At 38.9% G+C, this 25,614-nt stretch overlaps 2 protein-coding genes across 4 annotated transcripts; both read left to right on the top strand.

Annotated features, from left to right (window-relative positions):
• Window positions 1-233: 233 nt before the first annotated feature.
• LOC112188329 (cellulose synthase-like protein H1) lies at window positions 234-25,176 on the top strand. 2 transcript variants are annotated; one of them, XM_040514139.1, is made up of 10 exons: window positions 234-512; window positions 644-986; window positions 1,149-1,280; window positions 2,341-2,460; window positions 2,542-2,754; window positions 2,895-3,033; window positions 3,150-3,322; window positions 5,995-6,345; window positions 6,828-7,394; window positions 24,840-25,176. In XM_040514139.1, exons 1-9 carry the CDS (start codon window positions 256-258, stop codon window positions 7,371-7,373), a joined length of 2,274 nt encoding a protein of 757 aa, XP_040370073.1. In that variant the 5' UTR covers window positions 234-255; the 3' UTR covers window positions 7,374-7,394; window positions 24,840-25,176. The 2 variants fall into 2 exon arrangements, with proteins under 2 accessions (XP_040370073.1, XP_024183189.1); XM_024327421.2 differs by lacking the exon at window positions 24,840-25,176 and having other exon boundaries at window positions 6,828-7,730.
• On the top strand, window positions 18,728-25,176 carry LOC112188326 (cellulose synthase-like protein H1). Of its 2 annotated transcripts, XM_040514140.1 has the most exons (10): window positions 18,728-18,751; window positions 20,348-20,569; window positions 20,669-21,008; window positions 21,178-21,309; window positions 21,661-21,780; window positions 21,854-22,066; window positions 22,213-22,351; window positions 22,468-22,640; window positions 23,083-23,433; window positions 24,327-25,176. In XM_040514140.1, exons 2-10 carry the CDS (start codon window positions 20,379-20,381, stop codon window positions 24,867-24,869), a joined length of 2,202 nt encoding a protein of 733 aa, XP_040370074.1. In that variant the 5' UTR covers window positions 18,728-18,751; window positions 20,348-20,378; the 3' UTR covers window positions 24,870-25,176. The 2 variants fall into 2 exon arrangements, with proteins under 2 accessions (XP_040370074.1, XP_024183184.1); XM_024327416.2 differs by lacking the exon at window positions 18,728-18,751 and having other exon boundaries at window positions 19,809-20,569.
• Window positions 25,177-25,614: the final 438 nt, after the last annotated feature.

The following is a 25,614-nucleotide window of genomic DNA, read 5'->3' as shown; positions in this document are numbered from 1 at the left end:
CGGACCTATTTGGTCCGGTCCTTCATGGTCCCTATAACTGAAAATCTTTATTTGAGCCCGGCCCTTAAAAAATGGGCTTGGTCCCGGGCCTAACTAATTGACACGCGGTCTCGGCCCGTGCCCAGGCCTAGCTTGCATCACCATATCATTAGAAAGCCTATGCCACAATAACCAACTGGCTAGTTAGACAGCTATAAATATGTACATGCAAAATAATTTTAAGACAACTGAGACAGTCAGAACATTACATAAACCATGGCCAACTCAAACTCTCTTCATCTCTATGAAAAGGTTGAGCTTAGAAACACACTACATAGAGTCATAGAGTTTATAATCCTCTTCCTCCTCCTTTCACTCCTTGTTTATCGTCTCCTCTCATTCAACAACCATAAATTATCCTGGTCCATCGCATTTCTCTGCGAGCTCTGGTTTACCTTCAGTTGGGTCATCACCATGAGCAACAAATGGAATCTTGTTGACCATAAACCATACCCCGACCGCCTCTTGCAACGGTAATACTAATAACAGAGGCATCTCTTTTTTTTTTTTTTTTTTTTTGAAGCTTCAAGCCGCCATCAGCTCATTTATTTAGATCTTTAGTTAGTTTCATGCATAAAGCTAATTTGCTGTTGAAACTTATTAGGGTGCCTAAGGATGAGCTTCCAGCAGTAGACTTGTTTGTGACCACAGCAGACCCAGAGCTTGAACCACCTATCATTACCGTAAACACCGTTCTGTCTCTGTTGGCAGTTGAATACCCAACAGACAAACTAGCATGCTATGTTTCTGATGATGGGTGTTCCCCTATCACCTTCTACTCACTTGTGGAAGCATCGAAGTTTGCTAAGATTTGGGTTCCCTTTTGCAAAAAGTACAATGTTCAAGTTAGAGCTCCTTTTAGATACTTCACCAATAATTCCAAGCTTTCTGGAAATAATAATAATAATAGCTCAATGGAATTCAAGCATGAATGGAAGATGGTGAAGGTGATGATTAATTATTTGTGGTTGGAGTCCATTCAGTGATTCCAGTCATTTCAATGATTGGTCTACTAGTCTAGCTTTCTCTTTTATTTCGTTCTATAAATTTGTGGGATAAGATTTGTATACTGATGAAAAATGAACTTGTTTTGTCTTCATGTTTCGTAGGATGAGTATGAGCAACTTAGTAGCAAAATAGAGGATGTGGTGCGCAAATCTGTCAATCCATCTGATATTATTGACGGCGACTTTTTAGTTTTCTCAAATGTACAACGTAATAATCATCCAACAATAATCAAGGTAATACAAAAATTCAAGCTTACAGCAATATATTTTATAGACTTACTGATTTGTATTGGCTTGGTCCCCCTCTCTAAAAATTCTTACAGAATTTACTTTGGAGTTGGTGCTAGGAAAAGCACTTACGGTAGTGTATATATGGGGAAATTCTAGTGTGCTGGTATGTATCCCATACCCACACTTACAAAGTGAGAACAAATTTGTTCTCAAAATTGTAATTTGAGTCATACTTTGTGTAATCTTTTGTTCTAATAATGGTAATTACACCTCTTACGACACTTTTACAAGTTTTGAACAAATTCGTTGTCAATGTTGTCATTTTTGTTCTCAATATTGTAAATAGTGTAAATGAATATGATAACTTTTGTTCTCAATGTTGTAATTTTGGTTTAAATACTTGTAAATTTTTGTTCAAATTTTTGTTCTCATAATGGTAGGTACCATAGCTTGTCTCGTATATATGAAGGGATGGTAATAGTAAAATTAGAAGCTGATTTTTTCAATACAATATGTTAACGTATGACATGCATACAATTGCCTTAAAAGTAGTGAAATGAGTCATCAAAATAGTAACATTAGTCCTCAAAGTAGTAACATGAGTCATTAAAGTGGTAAATTTTCTTAATTACCACATGAGTTCTCAAAATAGTAATATTAGTCCTTAAAGTGATAACATGAGTCCTTAAAGTGGTAAATTTTCTTAGTTTACCATATGAGTCCTGAAAATAGTAATATTAGTCCTCAAAGTGATAACATGAGTCCTTAGAGGGGTAAAAATATTACCACTTTCAAGACTCATGTTACCACTTTGAGGACTAATATTACTATTTTGAGAACTAATGTGGTAATTAAGAAAATTTACCACTTTAAGGACTCATGTTACTACTTTGAGGACTAATATTACTATTTTGATGACTCATTTTACCATTTTTAAGACAATTGTATACATGTCATACGTTAACACATTGTAGAATTTTTCTAAGTTGTCCCATAAAAAATAATTAACTAGTACTACGTACAGGTGAATTATATGTAAGCTCTGTACCTTTCAATTTTGAAGGTTGTATGGGAGAACAAAGAAGCACATTCGAATCGATCAGTGCCGCATTTAGTATATATATCCAGAGAAAAACGGCCAAAGCGTCCACATCATGCCAAAGCTGGGGCCATGAATGTTCTGGTATGAATTAACTTGATTCTTACCACCTTTTCTAATCAACTTGCTAACCAACTTACCATTGAATCATACAATAATATGCAGACTAGAGTCTCTGGGTTGATGACTAATGCTCCATACATGCTAAATGTGGACTGTGACATGTTCGCCAGCAGCCCGAACATTATTCTTCATGCAATGTGTATGCTACTTGGATCAAAGAATGAAAATGAAAATGCATTTGTTCAGTGTCCTCAAGTCTTCTATGGTGGTCTAAAGGATGATCCTTTCGGAAATCATATGGTAGTTTTGTGGAAGGTGCATACTTGCAGTACCTCTTTTTTTCCCTGGTCTGATACAGAGACAGGACTGTTAGTAACAAGTCCTTTGTTACAGATGAATATACCTGGTGATGAGCCTTTTAGTACCTAACTAATTAATATATCCATCTCTTATAGTATGTAGCGCACGGAATTTCAGGAATTCAGGGGCCTTTTTATTCAGGAACAGGATGTGTTCATAGACGAAGAGTCATCTATGGTCTATCCCCCAATTATGTGAAAGTTGGAGAAACAAATGCAAAAAGCATGATGCAGGGTAATCAAATAAGAAACAGGAACCTCTCTCCATCTAGATATACTGAATGTATTGAGAAGATTGTTTTAATAAACTTATTATGCAACAAGACTTAGTCTTCTAGCTTCATTTGATAGGTAAATCAGTCGATGAAGAACTACTTGATATGTTTGGGAAGGAATTCACCAAATCAGCTGCTGATGCTTTGAACGGGAAGGCAGAGTGTTCTAACATGCTTACGAAAACTATTGAGGCTGCTTGCTTAGTTGCTGGTGTTGGATATGAGTATGGCACACAATGGGGCAAAAAGGTTTGAAGTAGTTTGAATCCTCTGATTATATTTTCTATTTGAGTGGTACTTGGAATTTCTTTTCATCAACTGTCTTTTTTCTTTGTTCTTTTTCTTTTTGTTGCAAAATTGGTATTTGAATTTCTGTACATGAATTTTAATTTTGGTTAGGACATAGGGACAGAATCAACCAATATATACATAAATTACCAATATGGATGGAGTGATTCCCATAAATGTAGGACTTTAGCTCAATAGATATTAGGTTATTTAAAAGGTAAAGTTGATGGTTTAAACTATTACATCCATATATGTCAAGATTTGAATTAGAATATATAAAATAAAATAAAAAACAATAGAAAATTACACACAAGTGTCATTTTAAAACTTTAATTAGCCATGAGGCCACCTAAATTTTCTTGTACACATAAGGCCATTTGCATTCACAAATTATTTCATACATGACAATTTTACCCTTCTACCTAAGCCCAATCCCATTTTTACATCGATCACAATTCACAAATCCATCTGCTTCTCTCTCTCTCCCCACTCGATCACAGTCTCTCTCTCTCTCTCTCTCTCTCTCTCTCTCTCTCTCTCTCTCGATCTCTGCCTCCGATTCCGGCGACCACCAGCACGACTCTCTCTCGGTCCCTCTCTCTCCTTGATCACAGTCTCACAGATCACATCTTGGTCTGCACCTCCAATTCCGGAGACGACCGTCGCGGTGCTCTCTATCTCTCACTTTCATCGATCACGGATCTTCGTGGCGCCGGCGTGATGGTGCTGCTCCACTCTAATTCCACCGCCTTATGTCGATTGATGACCGGGAGGATGCAATCAGGCGACCGGAATTGAATCTCCGACGCACGAGCAAGATCTCCGCCGCACGACGCCGACTGGAACTGGATCTCCAGTCCTCTCCTCTTCTTTTCTTCTGTGTTGTGAAAAGCTAGGGTTTCTGAAGATGACAACGACGAAGAGCTTGATCGGTTTGATTGATGGATACAGAGGTTCTGTACTGTGCTCGGCGACTACGACGGTGAGAGATCAGATCTAGGCCCTCGGCTTCTTCATCCCCAATCGAAAATCCCAACCGGAAAGTCTCTCCGGCTCTTCGAGATGGCCTATAGGTCAGACGGCGACTACGACTAACTCTTCAAGTTCGTCTTCCTCGGTGATTCCGGCGACGTCAAATCCAACCTCTTGTCCAGGTTCATTTCGCAACGAGTTCAACCTCGAGTCTATATCCACCATCGGCGTCGAGTTCGCCACTTGGAGCATCCATGTCGATGATAAGATCGTCAAGGCCCAGATTTGGGACACCACCGGCCAAGAAAGGTGATAAGCCTTTGAATTCCATTAATTTTGTATTTCTGGCTTCTAGCTTGATTTTTGTTATCGGAAAAAGATTAGACGGTGTGTAGTTTGGTTTGATTTGATTGTTATAGATATAATGTGAATCAATACCTCTTGTAATATATGAACTATTTGTGTAGTCTGGCTTCTAGCCTTTGAATGGGTTTGGATTTGTTTGAATTAATCTGTTGTGGAATTTTGCAGGGGAGAGAAAAAGAGTTGTGCTCTTGTATGTTGGGGGGATGGTTTTGTTAGTTTGTATTGTTTTGATTTCTCTTGGTTCTGTTGTGTGGAATTGCTAGATTAACAGTAGCTTATGTTATAGTGGAGTAGTTTTTTAACACATCAATAGTAGTTTTTGTAATGGAGTAGTTTTTTTTTAACACATTAACCGTAGCTTTTGTTTGAGCATTGCAAGTCTTTGAGATAGCTTTTAGTATTAGTGATAGTAGTTTTTCTTACTGGTGACAGTAGCTTTTTGTGTTGGTGATAGTAGCTTTTGTTGATGGTCAAAGTAGCTTATGTTACTGGAGTAGCTCTTTAGTATAAGAGTAGCTCGCTGGTGTTGGTGATAGTAGCTTTTGTTGTTGGTGACAGTAACTTTTGGTGTTTGTAAGAGTATCTTTTGGTGCTTGTGAGAGTAGCTTTCTGGTATTTGTGAGAGTATCATTTGTTGTTGGTTAGAGTAGCTTTTGCTGTTGGTAAAAGTAGCTTTTGTTGGTAGGGATAGTAGATTATGGTTTTGGGGAGAAAAGTTTTTTTTGGTAACAGTAGCTTTTTTTGTCACAGTAGCTTTGGTTGCTGATAATAGTAGCTTTTGTTACCTCGCCGGAAGTTGCCAGTAGCTTTTTTTGATGATGACAGTAGCTTTTGCTACCTCACCGGAGGTTGTCGGAAATCTCACCACAGTAGCTTTTGTTGTCAGCGACAGTAGCTTTTGTAGTCGCCGGAAGTCGGCCGGAGTTGGCCGGAGATTGACGGAGACTCGCCGGAGTTGGCCGGAGATTGACCGGAGACCCGCCGGAGTTGGCCGGAGACCCGCCGGAGTTGGCCGGAGAAGAGATAGAAGATGATTGTTGACTTTTTACTCCAATGGCAATTATGTAAATATGTTGGTTTTTTATATCTAAAATTTAACACATTTTTTAATCTAGTGGCCTTATGAGGGAAAAAAACATTTGGTGGCCTTATGACAAAAAAAACATTGAAATATGCACTTATATGTAATTAACCCAAAAAACAAATGATGTCAAATGTTTTCCTATTCTATCTTGTTGTTCAATACAATTCCCTGCTCCTGTGAAATTACTCCATCCAATTTCTTTCTTGTTTAGGTGGGATGGATGTATGGATCCACAACTGAAGATATCCTCACTGGGCTTTCAATCCATAACAAAGGTTGGAGATCCATTCTTTATGCACCAGATCCACCAGCCTTTCTAGGATGCGCACCTACTGGTGGACCTGCTTCAATGACCCAACAAAAAAGGTGGGCCACTGGCCTACTTGAAATCCTCCTCAGCAAAAACTGCCCCATATTTGGCACTCTCTTTGCAAACCTCCAGTTCAGGCAGTGCTTGGCCTACTTCTGGATCCTTTCATGGGGCCTACGCTCAGTTCCCGAGCTGTGCTATGCTGCTCTGCCAGCCTATAGTATCATCACCAACTCACACTTCTTGCCCAAGGTGAGAAAATTTTTATGCATCGTAAGCTAAATTTAGTTTCTTACAGAAAAATTATATGGAATTGTGATATATAGAAGCTGTAGCCATAGAACTTCTTATTTAGAGAAATTAGAGCATACAAGTTCTGGTCAACAAGTTTTCTTTAAAAATTTTCCTGAACAACTTGGTTTTAGTTTTTTTTTTTTTTTCAATTATACTTTTCTTAAGGTTCGCACATAGTGTTCAATGAAATGCCTTCGCCTCGAACAAGAAGAGGTTGCTAGTTACATCTTCATGCCTTGAGAAGAAAATTGTTAACCAAATTACACTGTATATAATACTATATACAGATAAAATTACTTCCTCTTAAAACATCCATTTATATTGTTACAAGAGGATTTTTCTCTTATATTTTTTAAAATTTTTATAATCCTTATATTACAACAATAATTAATATTTGCTTTTTTACTCTTTTGAAAGCTCAAAATGTGTTATAAATGCAGGGCCCAGAACGAGCTTACTATATACCCATATCTGTGTTTCTGTTCTACAATTTGTACACTTTATTAGAGTACCTTAGAACCAGTCTATCAATCCGAGCATGGTGGAACAACCAAAGAATGGGAAGAATAACCACAATGAGTGCATGGCTTTTTGGATTTCTTGGTGTCATACTCAAACTCTTGGGCATATCCGAGACAGTCTTTGAAGTAACACGGAAAGACCAATCTACTTCAAGCGATGAAGGCACTGAAGATACTGAAGCCGGAAAATTCACCTTTGACCAGTCCCCAGTTTTCGTACCTCCCACAGCAATGTTGTTTATGCAATTAACAGCACTGGCCACCGCTTTGTTGCGGCTTCAGCCACCTGCCCGTGATGGGGTGGGATCAGGCTCTTTGGAGACCATGTGTAGTGTTTTGTTGGTGGTATGCTTATTACCATTTTTGAAAGGTCTGTTTGGATCAGGAAAATATGGAATTCCTATGTCTACCATATTTAAGTCTGCTGGTCTTGCACTACTCTTCTACACCTTGTGCAGATATTAGGATGGTAGCTTGTAGCTAGTACCGCTACTCTTCTACACCTTGTGTTATTGATGTATTGATGGCTTGGCAATCGCTACATTTGGTTTTCAAGCACCATCCAGCAACGATCAGGCCTCTGGCATATTAGGCTAGTTTTTAAAGGCTTGTTTGGTACTGGGCACTCCTTATTGAAGTTTGCTTGTTTTGCACGGATCTTCTGTACCTATTGTAGATATGGTAGCTTGTTTGGTACTACATATAATAATCTTCTAGGACTTTTTATTTTACTTATGTAGGAGTTTTTATGGTTTTTGCTTTGTAAAATGTATTATTCGTTTTAAAATTAAGAGAAAAGCCTCAGTTGATACCTTAGGCAGATATTGCCATTGGTATAGCAGCTAGTCGTAACACTGTTTGGACCCAAAATGAGCATTTTGGCCTGACAAGGCACGTCTTGGAGAAATTGAGCCAATATCAGTGGCTCAAGCTATATATTGTCGACAAGCTCGAAATATATATTTAGAGGCTAAATAAAGCCTACTATGGAAGTATGAAAAGTCAACTTTAGCATATTTTCCTACTTCGGCTAGGAGAAACCGAGCTAGACAAGGAAGGAGGGGTGGCAGACTAACCAAATGAAATCGAAATGAGTTGAAACTTTCCAGATCCATTCTAGACAGCCCAAGGATCATTTCTTATGAAGAGTGCAAGAGCTTTTTTTTGAGTGGAAGGCGTTCAAACAATCAGCCCAATTTTCTACAGAAGCAAAACTGGAAAACTGGACCTGTAAAAGGTCCAGCAGCATTTTCGGCCCAACCGCATGGAATAAAAATCTGAAAAATTTTCAGGATGATCTACACTCATAGTGTAACATTTCATATGAAGAAGTCAAAGGCATATAATGAAGTCCTGTTGGAGAAATAATTGAAGGAATAAAGGGGCAGAAACTGACCTAAAAACAGCTCAATATTCACATGTTCATGTTTCCTATCCACATGAAGAAAGCTAGATGCTTTTCTCTTTTTCCTTGGATATATTTTTCTTCTACAATCTCTTTAATAGATCATCATCACTTCCATGTTGCTGCACCTTCATGCTTTGCTTTCATTTCATCATTTCTCTATCTTTTCCATATTTTACAAGTGAATTTAGATCCACTTTCATTATTTTTCTTCCACTCATCATTTCACTCTTCTTTTTCTTCCCTATATAAACACCTTCTCCTCTCATTCTAAGACACACATTCACAACAACAACATCTCTAAGATGATCTAAGTTCTCTCTAGAGAAACCTCTCTAAGAGCAACTCCTCTCCTTTTCTTTCTCTTAGCGGTGATCACACTCCTAGTCCTAGTCTTCTCAGAAGCCGACTTTCAGTGCCACCAAACCCTCTGTCAACGTACTTCGGTCCTAGTCTCCTCGGGAGCCGACGGTAGTGCCGCGACCACAACGGTTACAGAACCATCCAAGCAAGGGTAACGCCCTAGCAACCCAGCCAAGCTAAAGTCACGCTTTAGCAAGTTCTCCCCACTTCTCGGTGATTTCGCTCTGCTCAATCTACAATATTGAGTATCGATTGTGTGAACAAGAAGAAACTACAGCAAAGTCCTCGCCACGAGGCACAAAGAATCCTGCGACGAGGTTGGTGCTCTCCTCGTCAACAATCGCTAAAAAGAAGTCAGGTCAAGGGACACCCCCGACGACCGCACCCCAACGGTGCTGGCACGCCCGCGCAGAAAAGAGATTGTTGACCAGCTGCAACCAAACTAGAGCCAAACAAACACTACAATAAAATTGCTATTATTTACGGTTTCCATTTCAGATATACAAATTCCTTTTTTAAGCAAATTAGTTAGTCCTTTTTGATACATAACTAATTAATCTAAAGTTAGTTATCCATTTTAGTTGTGCTTATAACGATGATTGTACTTAAAAATGTGACATTGTTTTAGGAGGGTTCACTTTGTTTGCGGGCCATTTAGTGTAGTGAGTTCTTCTGTTTATATTGTGCTCGTTAATGAATTTGACATTTTCCAGAAAAATGAAAAAGGGATAGATATGCAGTAATATAAATTTCTTTCGTGTTTGATAGAAATGAATCTAAAGTCTAAAGTGGTCTTATGTAAGCAAAACAATTATTGTCAATAATGTACCGGTTGTCGGGCCAGTACATACTGTAGACTGTAGAGTGTGACATTATCCATAACACCTTGCTCTGGGATAACGTTTACAAGAAACATGTTCGAACATAATTTCTTATCGTCTTTATCTTTCCTTGGATATGAGCACAAAAGCAAAGGTTTGCATTATTGATAAGAAAAACATCCCTTATCGGGGCTGTAGCCTCTACAGCTTTCAAGAAAATGGAAAAATTTCTTTCTTGCCATAGGCTCTAATATATACTACTATATTTATTAAGATTACATTTTAGAAATTTGAACTTGCGAGTTATGAAGGATAATTTTAATATTGTGAAGAAAAATAACACTAAATTCATAGTCTGTTGATCAACAATATTAGATGGAAAGCAAATAATAGCAATAACATGCGACTTATATCCAATTTTCCCTGTGAAGAAGCTGTTGAAGGAAGTCGACATTATGTGTGCCTCTTCAAACTAGGGTATTAGTAGTAGAGTTGTAATAGGAGAAGGTTCTAAATTCACAGTTATGATCGAATTCTATTACCTTTCATGTACTTTGTAACTCCTTATATAAATGGCTCATATTATCAATAATACAACACAATTCACTCTACAATTCTATTTTCACTTCAACACGTTATCAGCACGAGCTTTAACCCTAACCTAAGAAAAGAAAAAAAAAAACCCTACTTGCAACCCTAGTCGCAAGACCTGCAGCAGCTTGCCGCAGGCCCTGCAGCCCCTGCTGCCCCCTGCAACCAGCGCACCCACGCTGCTGCACACCAGCCCGCTGCAACCTACGCAACAACCTACTTTGCTACCTGCTCCCTGCCGCACCTGCCAGCCTACCGCACCCCTGCACCAGCCCGTATGCAGCCCTACCCTGCCACCTGCCTTCATAACCCAGCGCCCCCCTACGTCCCTGCTACCTACTGCTGCCTGCTACTGCCGAGCCTGCTGCCTGCTACTGCCGAATTTGCTGCTGCCTGCTGCTGTTTGCTGCTGAAGTTTACTACAACACTCCTGCTCCAACACGCACATGTTCTCAAGCCCCAAAACATCAAGTAATTTTTGTGATTAAAGTTGCTATTTTCTTGTATTTTAAATTCCTTTTATTTTCTGCAGAATTTTTAAAATATATGAACATGGTTTTGAGTATTTAATAAGCGAAATTGTGGGGATTTACACTTAACGAACTAAGAGTGTTCATAATAAATAAACTAAGAGCGCTCGTAATCAATGAGCTAAGAGTTTTCATTCCGACTAAGAGCGTCCACAAGCATGAAATTGTGACCATATTAAAATATCATCGTTTGGTCTAATCTAAATATTCTTGGAAATTGATTTCTTGGTAGCATAGCTCTGAAATCTTATTATTTTAGTTTTCGTGAAAGTTTAGCTCTGAAACTAATATATCTTCTCTTCTTATTTTCAAGATGTCGAATGAACCTAGACTCGACTTTCCCATGCTTGACTCAACAGGCACGGATTACCATAACTGGGTAACCGATGTTGAGAACCACCTCACTTCAAAGGGAATATTACCCATAATCCATGAACCTAACCCGGATCTCATGTTCACACGAACACCTACAAAGCATGCTCAAACAGTTATTTTGATGCGACGTCATATCGACAAAGCAGTCATATTGGAGTATATGTCGATCAAGGATGCAAGAGAGCTATGGGTAGCGCTAGAAGAGTGCTTTGGCAATGTCCAAGATTCCCTCCTCCCTGACTTGAACGTTCAATGGAACAATCTGCTATTTACTGACTTCAAGTCTGTTGCTGAATATAATTCAGAAGCTCTTCACTTACAATCCATGTTGAGATTTTGCGGACAACCTGTCACAGAGCAAGAGCTAATTGAGAAAACTCTCTCCACCTTCCCTGTTTCAGCCATTGTGGTATCAAAGCAATATCATATCGAGGTTAATGCTGGACGGATCACGAGGTTTTATCAGCTTATCAATGTTATATTTGTAGCTGAGAAACATGATAACATACTAGTGAGAAATTATAATTCAAGGCCCATTGGAACTAAGAGTGTTCATGAGGCGAATTACAATGCACCCAAAGGAGGACGCAAGGAGTGGAACCCTAAGAATAAGGGACATGAGGGACGTATGGGTCCATATAACCGCCCTAACCAAGAAGGAAACCGCAAGTTTGGTGCGGATACACGTTGGTAATGCCACACGTGGGAGAGGGGGTCGTGGTATCCCTGGCCGTGGTGGTGGCGCCATAGGTTGTGGTTGTGACACCAACCCTCCTAGGGAACGCCCACAACTTGCACCTCAATTGAAGGAAGGCAACCACAATGATATGTGTCATCAATGTGGATCAAGTGAGCATTGGTTCAAGCAATGTAAGGCAAGCGAGCAACTAGCTGCAAGATACAAGGCATACAGGGACCTGAGGGAGCGGGAGCAAGAAGTATACCTTGCAGAAGAAGAAGAAGAAAATGGTGGAGACATTAATCTCACCATAGAGGACTTCAAAGCTGAAGATGAAGTGCATAAGGATGCCGCAGACTTTGATCAGATTAGTCCTTTTATTTTTCAAGAATTTTTGTAATGGCAATATGCCTTAGTCAATAAATGACAATTGTACCCAATAAAATATGATGTCTAGGAAAGTAATTGAGATTATTGGTACTTAAGAGAGCCTCGCTCCACCAACATCTCTCACTCTTTTCCTGGTCATATTTGATTGGAGTTACAAAACGGACTGAGTGACTACAATTTGTCTAAGTTTGATTTTCTTTATTTTGGATTAGACTTTTTGGGACCTTTGATGTAATCATTGGCTATATTTATTAATAAAGTACCGTATTATTATTTAATGTCATGGACATGTTTTTAATTTCGAACTTTATTATTTTTCAATATGTTTCCTGGAGAGTTGGAATGCCTTGTTGATAATGTCACTGCACATACTATATTGCGACATAGACAACTATTTTTATGGATGACGCCTAGTCGATCTTCTGTGACTACGATGGCTGGACCATCACAATTGATTCATGGTCGAGAACCAGCTCAATTTATGTTGCCGAATGGCACAAGTATAAATGTCACCGAAGCTCTATATTCTTCTAAGGCTGGAAGGACCCTATTGAGTTTTAAAGATATAAGAGCCAATGGTTTTCATGTGGAAACACATTGTGAGAATGGACAAGAGTTCCTTTGCATCACCTCTAATGACTATAGACATAAACGAGTATTAGAGAAACTTATGTGTTGCTCTAGTGGGTTGTATGCAACCACTATTCGAGTCATTGAATCCAACCACGTCATGAGATATGACTTATGGGATTCTGACACATATAGGCTTTGGCACGACTGTCCGGGACACCCAGGTCGTGATATGATGATCCGTATACTAAATACTTCACACGGACATCTATTTTTCAAAACGAAAAGAAGTCAGAACCGAAATTCAGTCCAAGGTAGGGCCAGAGCCACCTACCCACTGCGGCCCAAAAGTGGTATTAACTCCACTAATACCTCCTTGGTTCCTTTTTCTACTTCTAAATTTAATTGTGACTTCGTGGCTCAACCGGATTCTTCCCTGGTTGCTTCTAAAGCCAGTCTTTCATTTTGCAAAGCCTGCTCTTTAGCAAAATTAGGATAGAGACCATCCTATGCAAATGACACTAAGGAAAATATTCCATTCTTACAAAGAATCCAAGTTGATATTTGTGGACCTATTCAACCAACTTGTAGACCATTTAGATATTTTATGGTGTTGGTTGATGCATAGACACGCTGGTCACATGTCATGCTCTTGTCCACAAGAAATGCTGCATTTGCTAAACTCCTAGCACAAATCATTAAATTAAGGGCTCACCACCCTGATCATCCCATTAAGTCAATTCGTCTTGACAATGCTGGAGAGTTTACATAAAAAACGTTTGATGACTATTGCATGTCCATTGAGATTGAGGTTGAACAACCTGTTCCTCATGTTCACACCCAAAATGGTCTCGCAGAAGCTGTCATTAAAAGACTTCAAATGGTCGCTAGAGCATTGGTTATGCGCACCAATCTCCCTGTTTCTGCTTAGGGCTATGCAATATTGCATGCAGCTGTGCTTATTCGTCTGAGGCCTACTGCCACTCAACCCTTTTCTGCATCCCAGATGGTTACTGGATATGAGCCTGATGTCTCATACTTACGCATCTTTGGGTGTACAGTTTATGTGCCAATTGCGCCGCCACAACGCACCAAAATGGGTCCACAAAGACGATTAGGCATTTATGTTGGATATGATTCTCCAACCATTATCCGCTACTTAGAACCCTTGACAGGAGATCTATTTACCGCTAGATTTGCAGATTGTCACTTTGATGAGACAATATTTCCGTCGTTAAGGGGAAAAAAGAACAATAATGTTCAACAGGAACGACATGAATTGTGGTGGCCTGTCCCCACTTTGTCTCATCTTGATCTCTGAACCGCACAGTCCAAAATTGAGGTGCGGAGAATTCTCGATCTTCATAACGTAGCAGACTCTATGCCTGATACTTTTTCTGATATTGCTAAAGTGACAAGATCACATATACATGTTGGAAACGTGCCTGCAAGGATTGATGTCCCTAAAAATAATGGACATAGCGCCACCCCTAAGGGTATTGGGCATGGCGCCACTGATGCGCTCAAAGCAAGCGCATAATTTAACCCTGAAAATATCGTTAGTAGTATAAGCAAATAGGGATCGTTCTATTCCGGGGATTGAGGGTACACTTGTAATTGTGAAACAAATAAAGAAAAGTATTATTTACAAAAATAAAATAAAGAATATAAATATATACAATTGTATAAACAAATAAAGAATTAAAAATAAAGTATTATTTACAAAAATAAAATAAAGAATAAATATATACAAGTAAACACAAATAAGGGGGGGATTATGATTCTTAAAATTAAAATTAAAATAAATAAAATAAAGAAAACGTAAAAACATATATACAAGGGTGGAACGCAAGGAACAAAGATCAAAATCAATTCCATGTAATCAAATTCGATTCAAACCCTATAATTGTTCTTCCAAGTCATGAGAGAGGAGTTGATCATGTGAAACATTCGAAAGCAAATGATTTCCCATATTTTACTTTTCAATGCTAATTAACCTAAGCGAAAGCACCTAGATTAATCCTATCAAACATGCAATCAAGCCCTAGAAAGCTAGTCAATCATGACATGTTCAACGCATTAGACATAGAGAAAGGCTATCAACTCAAGTGTACAACTTAGTTATGGAAAAGTCCACCTAATTGCAATCCTCTTCAATTAAATTCGATTCTTGTCCAGAACCTTTACTACTTTGATTCAAGTTTACACAAAACGAAAAGTCGATTTCATGTTCTTAAACCTAGCACCAATTACATGCAAATCCTATAAGTGTCGACCCAAATAAGATAAACATATAAAAGTTTTCTATCAAGCAAATTCAATCGAACAAACTCACATAAGCAACTTAGAATCACAATTATAGAATTCGAAAACTTTATTTAAACATAGAAATTGGGCTTAAACTTTGCCCTAAACATTATTGTTAACTAGAAACAAGTTCATACGAAATCAAACAAGGAAACCAAAAAGGTTACAAGGAAAAGGAACGAATTACACCGTGAGTGGAGATGGAGATGGAGAGCTAGATGGTTGAATCTTGAATCTTGGAAGCAAGCCTTCAAGGTGGATGATGGAGGATATGATCTTCACGGCTCCTTCTTCTTCTTCCTCTCCTTGCTTGAAAACGCAGAACTATGCAACTAGAGAATGGAGAAGGAAAATGGAAAGGAAATGGAGAGACAAAGAAGATGAAATGGATGAAGGAATTGGTATTTTGAGAGTGAGAGGAGAAGTGTATTTATAGCCCAAAAAATGATGAATGGAGGGTGGAGATGAACATAAATGAATGGCTAGATATGTTAGACAAATTTGTAAAAAAAAAAATCTTCCCACTTGTTTATCACTTGTTCAGCTTGAATTGATTTTCCTCCTCAAGTTTTTCCACTTGCTTGCAACTTTGATTTTCCTCCTCAAGATTTTCCACTTGCTTGCAACTTTGATTTTCCTCCTCAAGTTTTTCCACTTGCTTGCAACTTTGATTTTCCTCCTCAAGTTTGACAAAGGTTGTTAGCAGATTTGGAGGTGAATTTCTGCCCCTTTATTCCTTCAATTATTTCTCCACTAAGAACTCAATTTTAGCCTTCGACTTCTTCATATGAAATTATCCACCATGAGTGTAGATTACTGTGGTAAAATTTCAGAATTTATTGCCATGTGGTTGGGCCGGAAATGTTGCTGGACCTCTTACAGGTCCAGTTTTCTGGTTTTGCTTCTGTAGAAAATTGGGCTGATTGTTTGAAGGCCTTCCACTCATATTTTTCTCTGGCACTCTTCATAAGAAATGATCCTTTGGGTGTCTAGAATGGATCTGGAAGGTTTCAGCTCATTTGAAGTTCATTTGGTCAGGCGGCCGCTCCTTCTTCTTTGCTTGGCTTGGTTTCTCCTAGCCGGAGTAGGAATATGTGTAAAATTGATCTTTTAGTACATTTCCATTTTTCTACTCCAATGTACCTTCATCTTTGCTCCCCTTGGTGTTCGCAAGCTCCTCTTTCCATTTATGAGTTCATTTCCATATTTTAGCTCGGAGGTCCTGAAAATAGAAACTAATAAGAAAAATAGAAACTTTCCTAAACTGAAAAATAGAAACTACCGAAAATGGAAACTTACTAAAAATGATAAATAGAAACTATAAAAATAGAAACTTTCTACAAATAGGAACTTTCCCAATCAAAGAATGAAAACTTTCCTAAACAGGGTTTTAATAAGGAAATAACGCAAGAAATGTAGGGAAAAGCAAGTAAAACGTCGCATTAAAATGCTCCTATCAGCCACCACCACTAATGGTGATGACAATGTGGCTCAGGTCGGGCACCCAGTAAGGAAGCATGGGAGGCCCAAAGGTTCGATGGATTCTCCCCTAAGAAAGAAAGCGAGTTTGACACAAAAAGATCCATTAATCATCGACATAAATAACCCGTCTCATAAAGATATTCCGGATTATGGTTATGTCCAAAAAACATCGTTGGGGGACGCTCTAATGTTAGAACCAATTGCAGAGAATAGGGAGAAGTGGGATCCGAGTAGAAGCTTTGGTGATCTCAATGGGTCTCCTCTTCCAGGCGATGCTGCTGAAGCAGTGGGGATTCGGTGGGTGCAAAACAGGGCTGTCATCCGGCCGGTTTGCTCAACGGTGTGGGTGTCGTACCCCACTGGTGGATCTCTTCTGGCTGGGGTTGGAGTTCGGGTTTGGGTCCTCAACGACTACGTTCTTCGATGCCAGGGTGGTGTGGCAGTCCTCGGGCTATAGTTTAGTGGATTTATGGATTTGGGGAGTGGTACTAGCAGCAGGGTCATTTGGCCAGATGCTGTGGGGGCTGGGAATCGTTCAGGTGGGCTCTTGGCTCAGATGGATTTGGGCTGGGGTAGGCACTGGTTGATAAGAACAACAGGTTTTGGACCCCCGTAGCTTTGGATCCGGATTTGGGATTCGGGTGGTGTTTGCAAATGGTTTCGGATCTGGGATCCGGGTCAACATTCGGTTTGGTCTGCAACCCCTTATCTTTTGTGGGTTGTTTATTTTGTACATTGGAATGGGGCTCTTGTGCTTTATTGGTATTGAATGCAGGACCCTATTCTATTGTATTTGTACTTGAAAGATCGTCTGCCAACATGGTCATGTTCTGACAACCTTGTCCGGCTTCGATTTTTAGGTGGGAGAGTGCCTTCATTCTGACGCCAAGTTGATTTTTGTCAATTTGTGCGTTGGAGTTTGATGGGTAATCAAACCACCGACTACTCAATTCACTACATGGCTGCAATCCGTAGTGTAAAATCAGTGTGGCGTCTTAACGTTGTTGCTCTTGCGTTATTAAGTTTTTATATTTCATATGTATTTTTCTTTTCATACTATTTGCTTCTCTTCTTAATGTCTTTTGGCATCATATCGTTGTAATCTTTCTTTTTCAATAAATTGCTGACCTCCTTCGATTCAAAAAAAAAAAAAAAAATCTAGGAGTTTTATGGTTCACTCTGTAATATACTCAACCACCCACCCACCATCCTTTAACGTACACTCCGCCGTAACTCCCCACAGAACCCAATGATCTCAGACGAGAAAAAAAACTAACGCCGTCAACCTCCACTCCAACTTGATTTGTTTCTGGAGATCCCACCGTTGTCTATCAAGGACCCATTGCACCAAAGGTGATGAGAGGATTTGGGTGAAGCGCGTGAGGTGCGTTATGTACGTTTAGGTTTTTCCAAGTACGTTTATTATTTTTATTCCTCGATCTTCACTGTGGTTTTAGGGCACAAAGTGGGTTTATAAATGTCGTCACGGACTGTCGGACTCATAAAACGATGTCGGTGTGCAGCTGAATTAAATCCAATTTTAGGGTGATTATATATCAGAAAGATTCGATTTTTAGTTACAGTGAGTGGGCCGAGTCAAATATTCCCGCCTCATTGCCAACGGTCATCTTGGTCGTAAGTCGTAAGCCCAACCCTAATTATTCAAAATGGAAGAAAACCCTATTCCACAACACTCTGATCAGAGCCCACCTCGGTTTTCGGCGAAGCCCACAAGGCTCTTCTTCTCTTCACCCACATGCTTTCCTAACCCAACAGCCACACCTTCCCTCCGCTCGTCAAAGCCGTCGCCGGCGGCGATGGCTAGCAGTGTTCCGGCACAGCCCTTTAGGCCCAAGCTGCGAAACGCGGCGTTTGGGGTGACCCGTTTGTATGCTGGTTTTGGTGAAGTGTGCCATGCACTAAGGTGTTCGATGAAATGACTGAACCGTGTGTGGTTGCTGTCAATGCCTTGAGTGATGGGTTTGGGAAGAATGGGGACATGGGTGGTGCTGTTTCGCTATTCGAAAGTATGGCGGAGAGGGACGAGTGGGTTTGGTGAGGAAAAAATTGAAATGCAGTTGCAGCCACACAGCATTGTGGACGATACTTGGTTTTGTCAAACATTCATGCTGGGAACGATAGGTGGGATCAGAGAATTCCAGCCTAGAGAGTCTGATTGACCGCAGGTTTTCTGGGGATATCGAGAGGCTGGATTTCATGATCAAGCTCCAAACATTTGCTACTCAAGAATGACAGAACTCAGATGGATACCCTACTTTACGCCCCGAAGTCAATCAGATTATGTTAGACATCATCCGAAAAAACTACCCGTAAGACTAACTCTTATTTAGATTTAGAATGCACATTGATTGCAGTGGGAGTGTAGACTTGCTAGAATGATTTTCTGCCTTTGTATTTCCATTTGTTTTTGTTTTTGTTTTTTTTTCTGTTCTGTGCTTTTTTCCCCTCTTAGAGTGACTAGTTTGTAACCAAAACACTCATTTACATTATTGGTTATTACTAATCTAGCAGCAAGCCAGCTTAGCTGAATACGAAACCCACCAGAATATGGACATTTATTAATGTTTGAAACAGTCTGCAATAAGAAACAATTCAGTCTTTCTCATTAGGTCATCAGTGATCGAGCAATAATGAAAGGAGAGACACAAGTGGGCGACCTCCCTCAGTAGCTGTCCTTCCAGAACTAAAGAGGAATATCTATGTTGGCATACTGTTTGTACTTTGTTGAATTTTATTTGGTAACAAATTTTTAGTTATGTTATTGGTAACAAGTTGCAGTTAAAAAGATTGATTTTTCCAATATACTTGTACAATTTGAATAAGTTGTTAGTTTAAAATTAGAAACCCACTCTGTTTTCTCTGTTTGAAAAAATCTCCGTTTTCTAGTACAGTCTAATATTTTCTGTTTAATATAAAATATTTGAGTAGAGAATCCTATCTTTTCAACTTTTTGTTCTTTTATGTTCATTACACAGAAAAAGACATAAACAAACAAACAGCTTCAAGATTTGCCCATCACAATAGCAGTCACTGCTGACTCGTGTTGTGTTCTCCACTTCACCATAGTTTGAACGTCAGTTAAAATATAATAAAATTCATTTGAATTGAGCTCTCTAAACTCTAAAGTATTAATCAGATTACTATTTTTTACGTAGTGCACAAGGTTTCTAATTAGGCATGCTGCTTCTGTCTCTTTCTTGATGGGTGTGTATGAATTTGGTTGTGTAAGTCATCCAGGAGGACTATTTTTATTTTTTATTTTTTATTTTTTATCAATCCAGGAGGACTATGATTATATGTATTATGCATTTATATGGTAGTCCGTCACCCTAACAATTGGACTACCACGTTCTCTTGCTAACATTCATGTGATTTCATCCGTTTGAGATGTGGTTTGAAGAATGCCTTAAGAATACAAGAGAATATTTTGCTTGTCTCTATGATAAAGATATACTTCTTCGAAGAATTTGGCTAATAAGTTCAATAGGTTTTAGCTACAAACCTTAATTGATTTCTTGAGCAATTAAGCCTAAATGGGTCTATGATTTTTATTTTTATATTGTTTTTTTATTATTTATAATTTTTATTTGGATGAAATATTTCTATATGTCAGCTACATGCCCTGCCAAGAGCAGAAGCTGCTCACCCTCGATACAACATTATATAAATGTTTACTTTCATAGGCACAAAACTTGTTTGATTGATTGGTTTTGTATGTCCTCCAGTCCTTCCACATTGGATATGCTTGCATCACCATATCATTAGAAAACCTATGCCACATAACCAATTGGCTAGTTAAACTGCTATAAACAGGTACATGCAAAATAAATTTTAGGACAACTGAGACACTTTCAGAACATTGCATAAACCATGGCCAACTCAAACTCTCTTCCTCTCTATGAAAGGGTTGAGCACAAAAACACACTGCATAAAGTCATGGAGTTTATAATCCTTTTCCTCCTCCTGTCACTCCTTGTTTATCGTCTCCTCTCTTTCAACAACCATGGTTTATCCTGGTCCATCGCATTTCTCTGCGAGCTCTGGTTTACCTTCAGTTGGGCCATCACCATCAGCAACAAATGGAATCTTGTTGAACATAAACCGTACCCGGACCGTCTCTTGCAACGGTAACACTAATAACAGAGGCATCTCAGCCATCAGCTCATTTATTTAGATATATAGTTAATGTCTTGCATAATTCGAATTTGCTGTTGAAAACTTATTAGGGTGCCTAAGGATGAGCTTCCAGCAGTGGACTTGTTTGTGACCACAGCAGACCCAGAGCTTGAACCACCTATGATTACCATAAACACCGTTCTGTCTCTGTTGGCAGTTGATTACCCAACACACAAACTAGCGTGCTATGTTTCTGACGATGGGTGTTCCCCCATCACCTTCTACTCACTTGTGGAAGCATCAAAGTTTGCTAAGATTTGGGTTCCCTTTTGTAAAAAGTACAATGTTCAAGTTAGAGCACCTTTTAGATTCTTCTCCAATGATTCCACGCTTTCTGGAAACAATAATAATAGCTCAACGGAATTCAAGCATGAATGGAAGATAGTGAAGGTGATGATAAATTATTTGTGGTCGGATTCCATTCAGTGATTCCAGTCATTTCAATGATTGGTCTTACTAGTCTAGCTTTCACTTTGAAGTCTTGTATATTTCGTTCTATAAATTTGTGAGATTACATTTGTATACTGATGACAAACTTGTTTGTCTTCATGTTTTGTAGGATGAGTATAAGCAACTTAGCAGCAAAATCGAGGATGTGGTGCGCAAATCTATCAATCCATCTGATATTATCGAAGGCGACTTTTCTGCTTTCTCAAATGTCCAACGTAATAATCATCCAACCATAATCAAGGTATACAAAAATACAAGCTTACAGCATATATTCTATAGGCTTAATATTTACTGATTTGTATATGAAGGGAAAGCACTAGTTGTTTGAAGTGCTTTCTTACAAGCTGATTTTTTTCATTACATTCTTGTAAAATTACTAGAAGCATCTGACTGGTACTTCTTCAGAAAGCACTTGAAATACACTCAGAAAACACCTTTGACTATTTTCGAAACCATGCCAAACATACTATCGATCTGTCTAAAAGTACTTTTAGCAATTCTAGAAGCAGTGCTAAATGAGTCGTCCCATCAAAAGTGATGAACTAGTACTACAGGTGAATTATACGTAAGTTCTGTACCTTTCATTTTGAAGGTTGTTTGGGAGAACAAAGAAGCACATTCGAATCGATCAGTGCCACATTTAGTCTATTTATCCAGAGAAAAACGGCCAAAGCATCCACATCATGCCAAAGCCGGGGCCATGAATGTTCTGGTATGAATTAGCTTGTTTTATACCACCTTTTCTAATTAATTTACGAGCCAACATAGCATTCAATCATATGCAGACTAGAGTCTCTGGGTTGATGACTAATGCTCCATACATGCTAAACGTGGACTGTGACATGTTCGCCAACAGCCAGAACATTATTCTTCATGCAATGTGTATGCTACTTGGATCAAAGAATGAAAATGAAAATGCGTTTGTTCAGTATCCTCAAGTCTTCTATGACGGTCTGAAGGATGATCCTTTTGGAAATCAGATGACAGTTTTGTGGAAGGTGCATACTTGCAGTACCTCTTTTTTTTCCTGGTCTGATACAGAGACCGGACTGTTAGTAACAAGTCCTTTGCTACAGATGAATATACCTGGTGATGAGCCTTTTAGTACCTAACTAATTAATATATCCATCTCTTATACTTTTAGTATGTAGGACAAGGAATTTCAGGAATTCAGGGACCTTTTTATTCCGGAACAGGATGTGTTCATAGACGAAAAGTCATCTATGGTCTATCCCCCAATTATGTGAAAGTTGGAGAAACAAATGCAGAAAGCATGAAGCACGGTAATCAAATAAGAAACACAGACCTCTCTCCATCTAGATATACTGAATGCATTGAGATGATTGGTTTAACAAACATATTATGCAACATGACTTAGTTTTCCAGTTTCCTTCGATAGGTAAATCAGCCGATGAAGAGTTACTCAATGTATTTGGGAAGGAATTTACCAAATCAGCTGCTGATGCTTTAAACGGGAAGGCAGTGTGTCCAGACATGCTTACAGAAACTATTGAGGCTGCATACCAAGTTGCTGGTGTTGGATATGAGTATGGCACACATTGGGGCAAAAAGGTTTGAAGTAGTTTGAATCCTCTAATTATATTTTCTGTTTGAGTGGTACTTGGATTTTGATGAAAATTGGGGCTTGAAGTGGTTTGAATCCTGTGATTATAGTTTGAATCCTCAGTTTTTTCTTTTTTTGGGGTTGCAAAATTGGTATTTGAGCTTCGGTACATAAATTTTAATTTTGGCTAGCCTATTTAAAATGTAAAGTTGATGGTTTATACTATTACATCCATTTATGTCATGATTTGAATTAGAATATAAAAAAAACAAAAACAAATGGAATTCGAATGACTTGTTTCATATGGTGATGTCAAATGTTTTTCTATGGAGAGTTTCTTACGTAAGGCACCCGTGCCACATGGCATGATATTCTATCTGATTAGGCTTCTTGTTAAATACAATTCCCTCCCGCTGTGAAATCACTCCATCCAATTTCCTTCTTGTTCAGGTGGGATGGATGTATGGATCCACAACTGAAGATGTGCTCACTGGCCTTTCAATCCATAACAAAGGTTGGAGATCCATTATTTATGCACCTAACCCACCAGCCTTTCTAGGATGTGCACCTACCGGTGGGCCTGCTGCAATGACCCAACAAAAAAGGTGGGCCACCGGCCTGCTTGAAATCCTCCTCAGCAAAAACTTCCCCATATTTGGCACTCTCTTTGCAAACCTCCAGTTCAGGCAGTGCTTGGCCTACTTCTGGATCCTTTCATGGGGGCTACGCTCAGTTCCCGAGCTGTGCTATGCTGCTTTGCCAGCCTATAGTATCATCACCAACTCACACTTCTTGCCCAAGGTGAGAAAATTTTTATGCATGGTAAGCTAAATTTAGTTTCTTACAGATTATATGGAATTATGATATATAGAAGCTGTAGCCAAAGAGCTTCTTATTTAGAGAAATTAGCTTAGCGCATACAAGTTCTCAGGGACGGAGCTACTCAAGGGCTTGCAGGGGCCATGACACCCCTTAACTTTTTGACTTCATATGTAATTGTTGCTTGTAATCTAGTTGACTTGAGTTTCTACACATACAATTATTAATATTGGCACCCCCCAGTTCTCCACGTGATTGGCTTCACATGAAAAAGTAATTGGTCTCACCTATTTTTTGATTGGTTAGTTTGGAATAATAGTAAATAATAAAAAATAATTTAATTTAGAAGCAGAAGCATGGCTAGAAGTTAGTTGGAGCACGCCTGTTGCACCTTGGTATTTGGAGAACGCCTCCCTAGAGCACGCCTTGTTTAATCTAATCATTTTAATATTTTTTAAATATATTTTTTTAATAATTTTTTTATCCATCTTACATTGGCCCCCCTCATTTGTGATCTCTGGCTCCGTCCCTGCAAGTTCTAGTCTCCCACATTCAACAAGTTTTCCTAAAAAAATTTCCTGAACAACTTGGTTTTAGACTTCTAGTTTTTTCAATTTTACTTTTCTTAGGTTTGCACATGGTATTCGATGAAATGCCTCCATCTCAAATAGGATGAGGCAGCTGGTTACATCTTCAAGCCTTGAGAAGAAAATTCTTAACCAGATAACACTGTATATACAGATATAACGTCCTCTTACAAAATGCATACAAACGTGCATATATATTCTTACAAGAGGATATATTTTTTGTAACCCTTACCACTATAATATTGGCCTTTGACTCTTTTGACAGCTCAAAATGTGTTATAAATGCAGGGCCAAGAACCAGCTTACTATATACCCATAGCTGTGTTTCTGATCTACAATATGTACACTTTATCAGAGTACCTTAGAACCAGTCTATCAATCCGAGCATGGTGGAATAACCAAAGAATGGGAAGAATAACCACAATGAGTGCATGGCTTTTTGGACTTCTTGGTGTCATACTCAAACTCTTGGGCATATCCGAGACAGTCTTTGAAGTAACACGGAAAGACCAATCTACTTCAAGCGATGAAGGCACTGAAGATACTGAAGCCGGAAAATTCACCTTTGACCGGTCCCCAGTTTTCGTACCTCCCACAGCAATGTTGTTTATGCAATTAACAGCACTGGCCACTGCTTTGTTGCGGCTTCAACCACCTGCCCGTGATGGAGTGGGATCAGGCTCTTTGGAGACCATGTGCAGTGTTTTGTTGGTGGTATGCTTATTACCATTTTTGAAAGGTCTGTTTGGATCAGGAAAATATGGAATTCCTCTGTCTACCATATTTAAGTCTGCTGGTCTTGCACTACTCTTCTACACCTTGTGCTATTGATGGCGCTGGCAATCGCTTCATTGGGTTTTCAACCCCCTGCCCGCAACGGTCAGGGCTCTGACATATTAGAGGTTTTAATGAGCATGCTTGGTTGTATGCCTGTGGCCAGTTTTTAAAGGATTGTTTGGTACTGGGAAATATGAGATTCCTTATTGAAGTCTGCTTGTTTTGCACTACTCTTCTGCACCTTTGACAGATATGGTAGCTTTTATTAGTACTACATATTATAATCTGCTAGGAGTTTTTATGGTTTTCGCTTTGTAAAATATTTTATCTGTTATAAAATTAAGAGAAAAGCTTCAGTTGATACCTTAGGCAGATATTGGTATGGCAGCTAGTTGTATAACTACAATAAATTGCTAGTATTTACGGTCTCCATTTCAGATATACACCCTTCTTTTTAAGCAGAGTAGTGAGTCCTTTTTTATGTAATTAATCTAAAGTTAGATATCCATTTTAGCTGTGCTCATAACGATGATTATACTTCATAGTGTGACATTGTTTTAGGAGGGTTCATTTTGTCTAGCCATTTCGTATGGTGAGTTCTTCTGTTTTATTGTGTTTGTCAACGAATTTGACATTTTCCAGAGAGATGAAAAAGAGAAAGACCTGCAATAATGTAAAGTTCTTTCTAGTGTTTGATAGAAATGAATCTAAATTCTAAAGTGGCTTTATGCAAGCAAAGCAATTATTATCAATAATGTACTTGTCGCCCAGCACACTGTAGACTGTACAGTGTGGCATT

The sequence above is a fragment of the Rosa chinensis genome, chromosome 2 (assembly GCF_002994745.2).
Source record: "Rosa chinensis cultivar Old Blush chromosome 2, RchiOBHm-V2, whole genome shotgun sequence".
NCBI classification, from domain to species: domain Eukaryota; kingdom Viridiplantae; phylum Streptophyta; class Magnoliopsida; order Rosales; family Rosaceae; genus Rosa; species Rosa chinensis.
This window is presented reverse-complemented; position numbering and strand designations above follow the sequence as displayed.

Coding starts and splice junctions, on each gene's coding strand:
- LOC112188329 (XM_040514139.1), top strand. CDS start 256: ATGGCCAACTCAAACTCTCTTCATCTCTATGAAAAGGTTGAGCTTAGA. Junction 3,034..3,149: donor TGCAAAAAGCATGATGCAGG/GTAATCAAATAA, acceptor TTCATTTGATAG/GTAAATCAGTCGATGAAGAA. Junction 3,323..5,994: donor GCACACAATGGGGCAAAAAG/GTTTGAAGTAGT, acceptor TTTCTTGTTTAG/GTGGGATGGATGTATGGATC.
- LOC112188326 (XM_024327416.2), top strand. CDS start 20,313: ATGGCCAACTCAAACTCTCTTCCTCTCTATGAAAGGGTTGAGCACAAA. Junction 20,570..20,668: donor CCGGACCGTCTCTTGCAACG/GTAACACTAATA, acceptor AAAACTTATTAG/GGTGCCTAAGGATGAGCTTC. Junction 22,067..22,212: donor AGATGACAGTTTTGTGGAAG/GTGCATACTTGC, acceptor TTATACTTTTAG/TATGTAGGACAAGGAATTTC.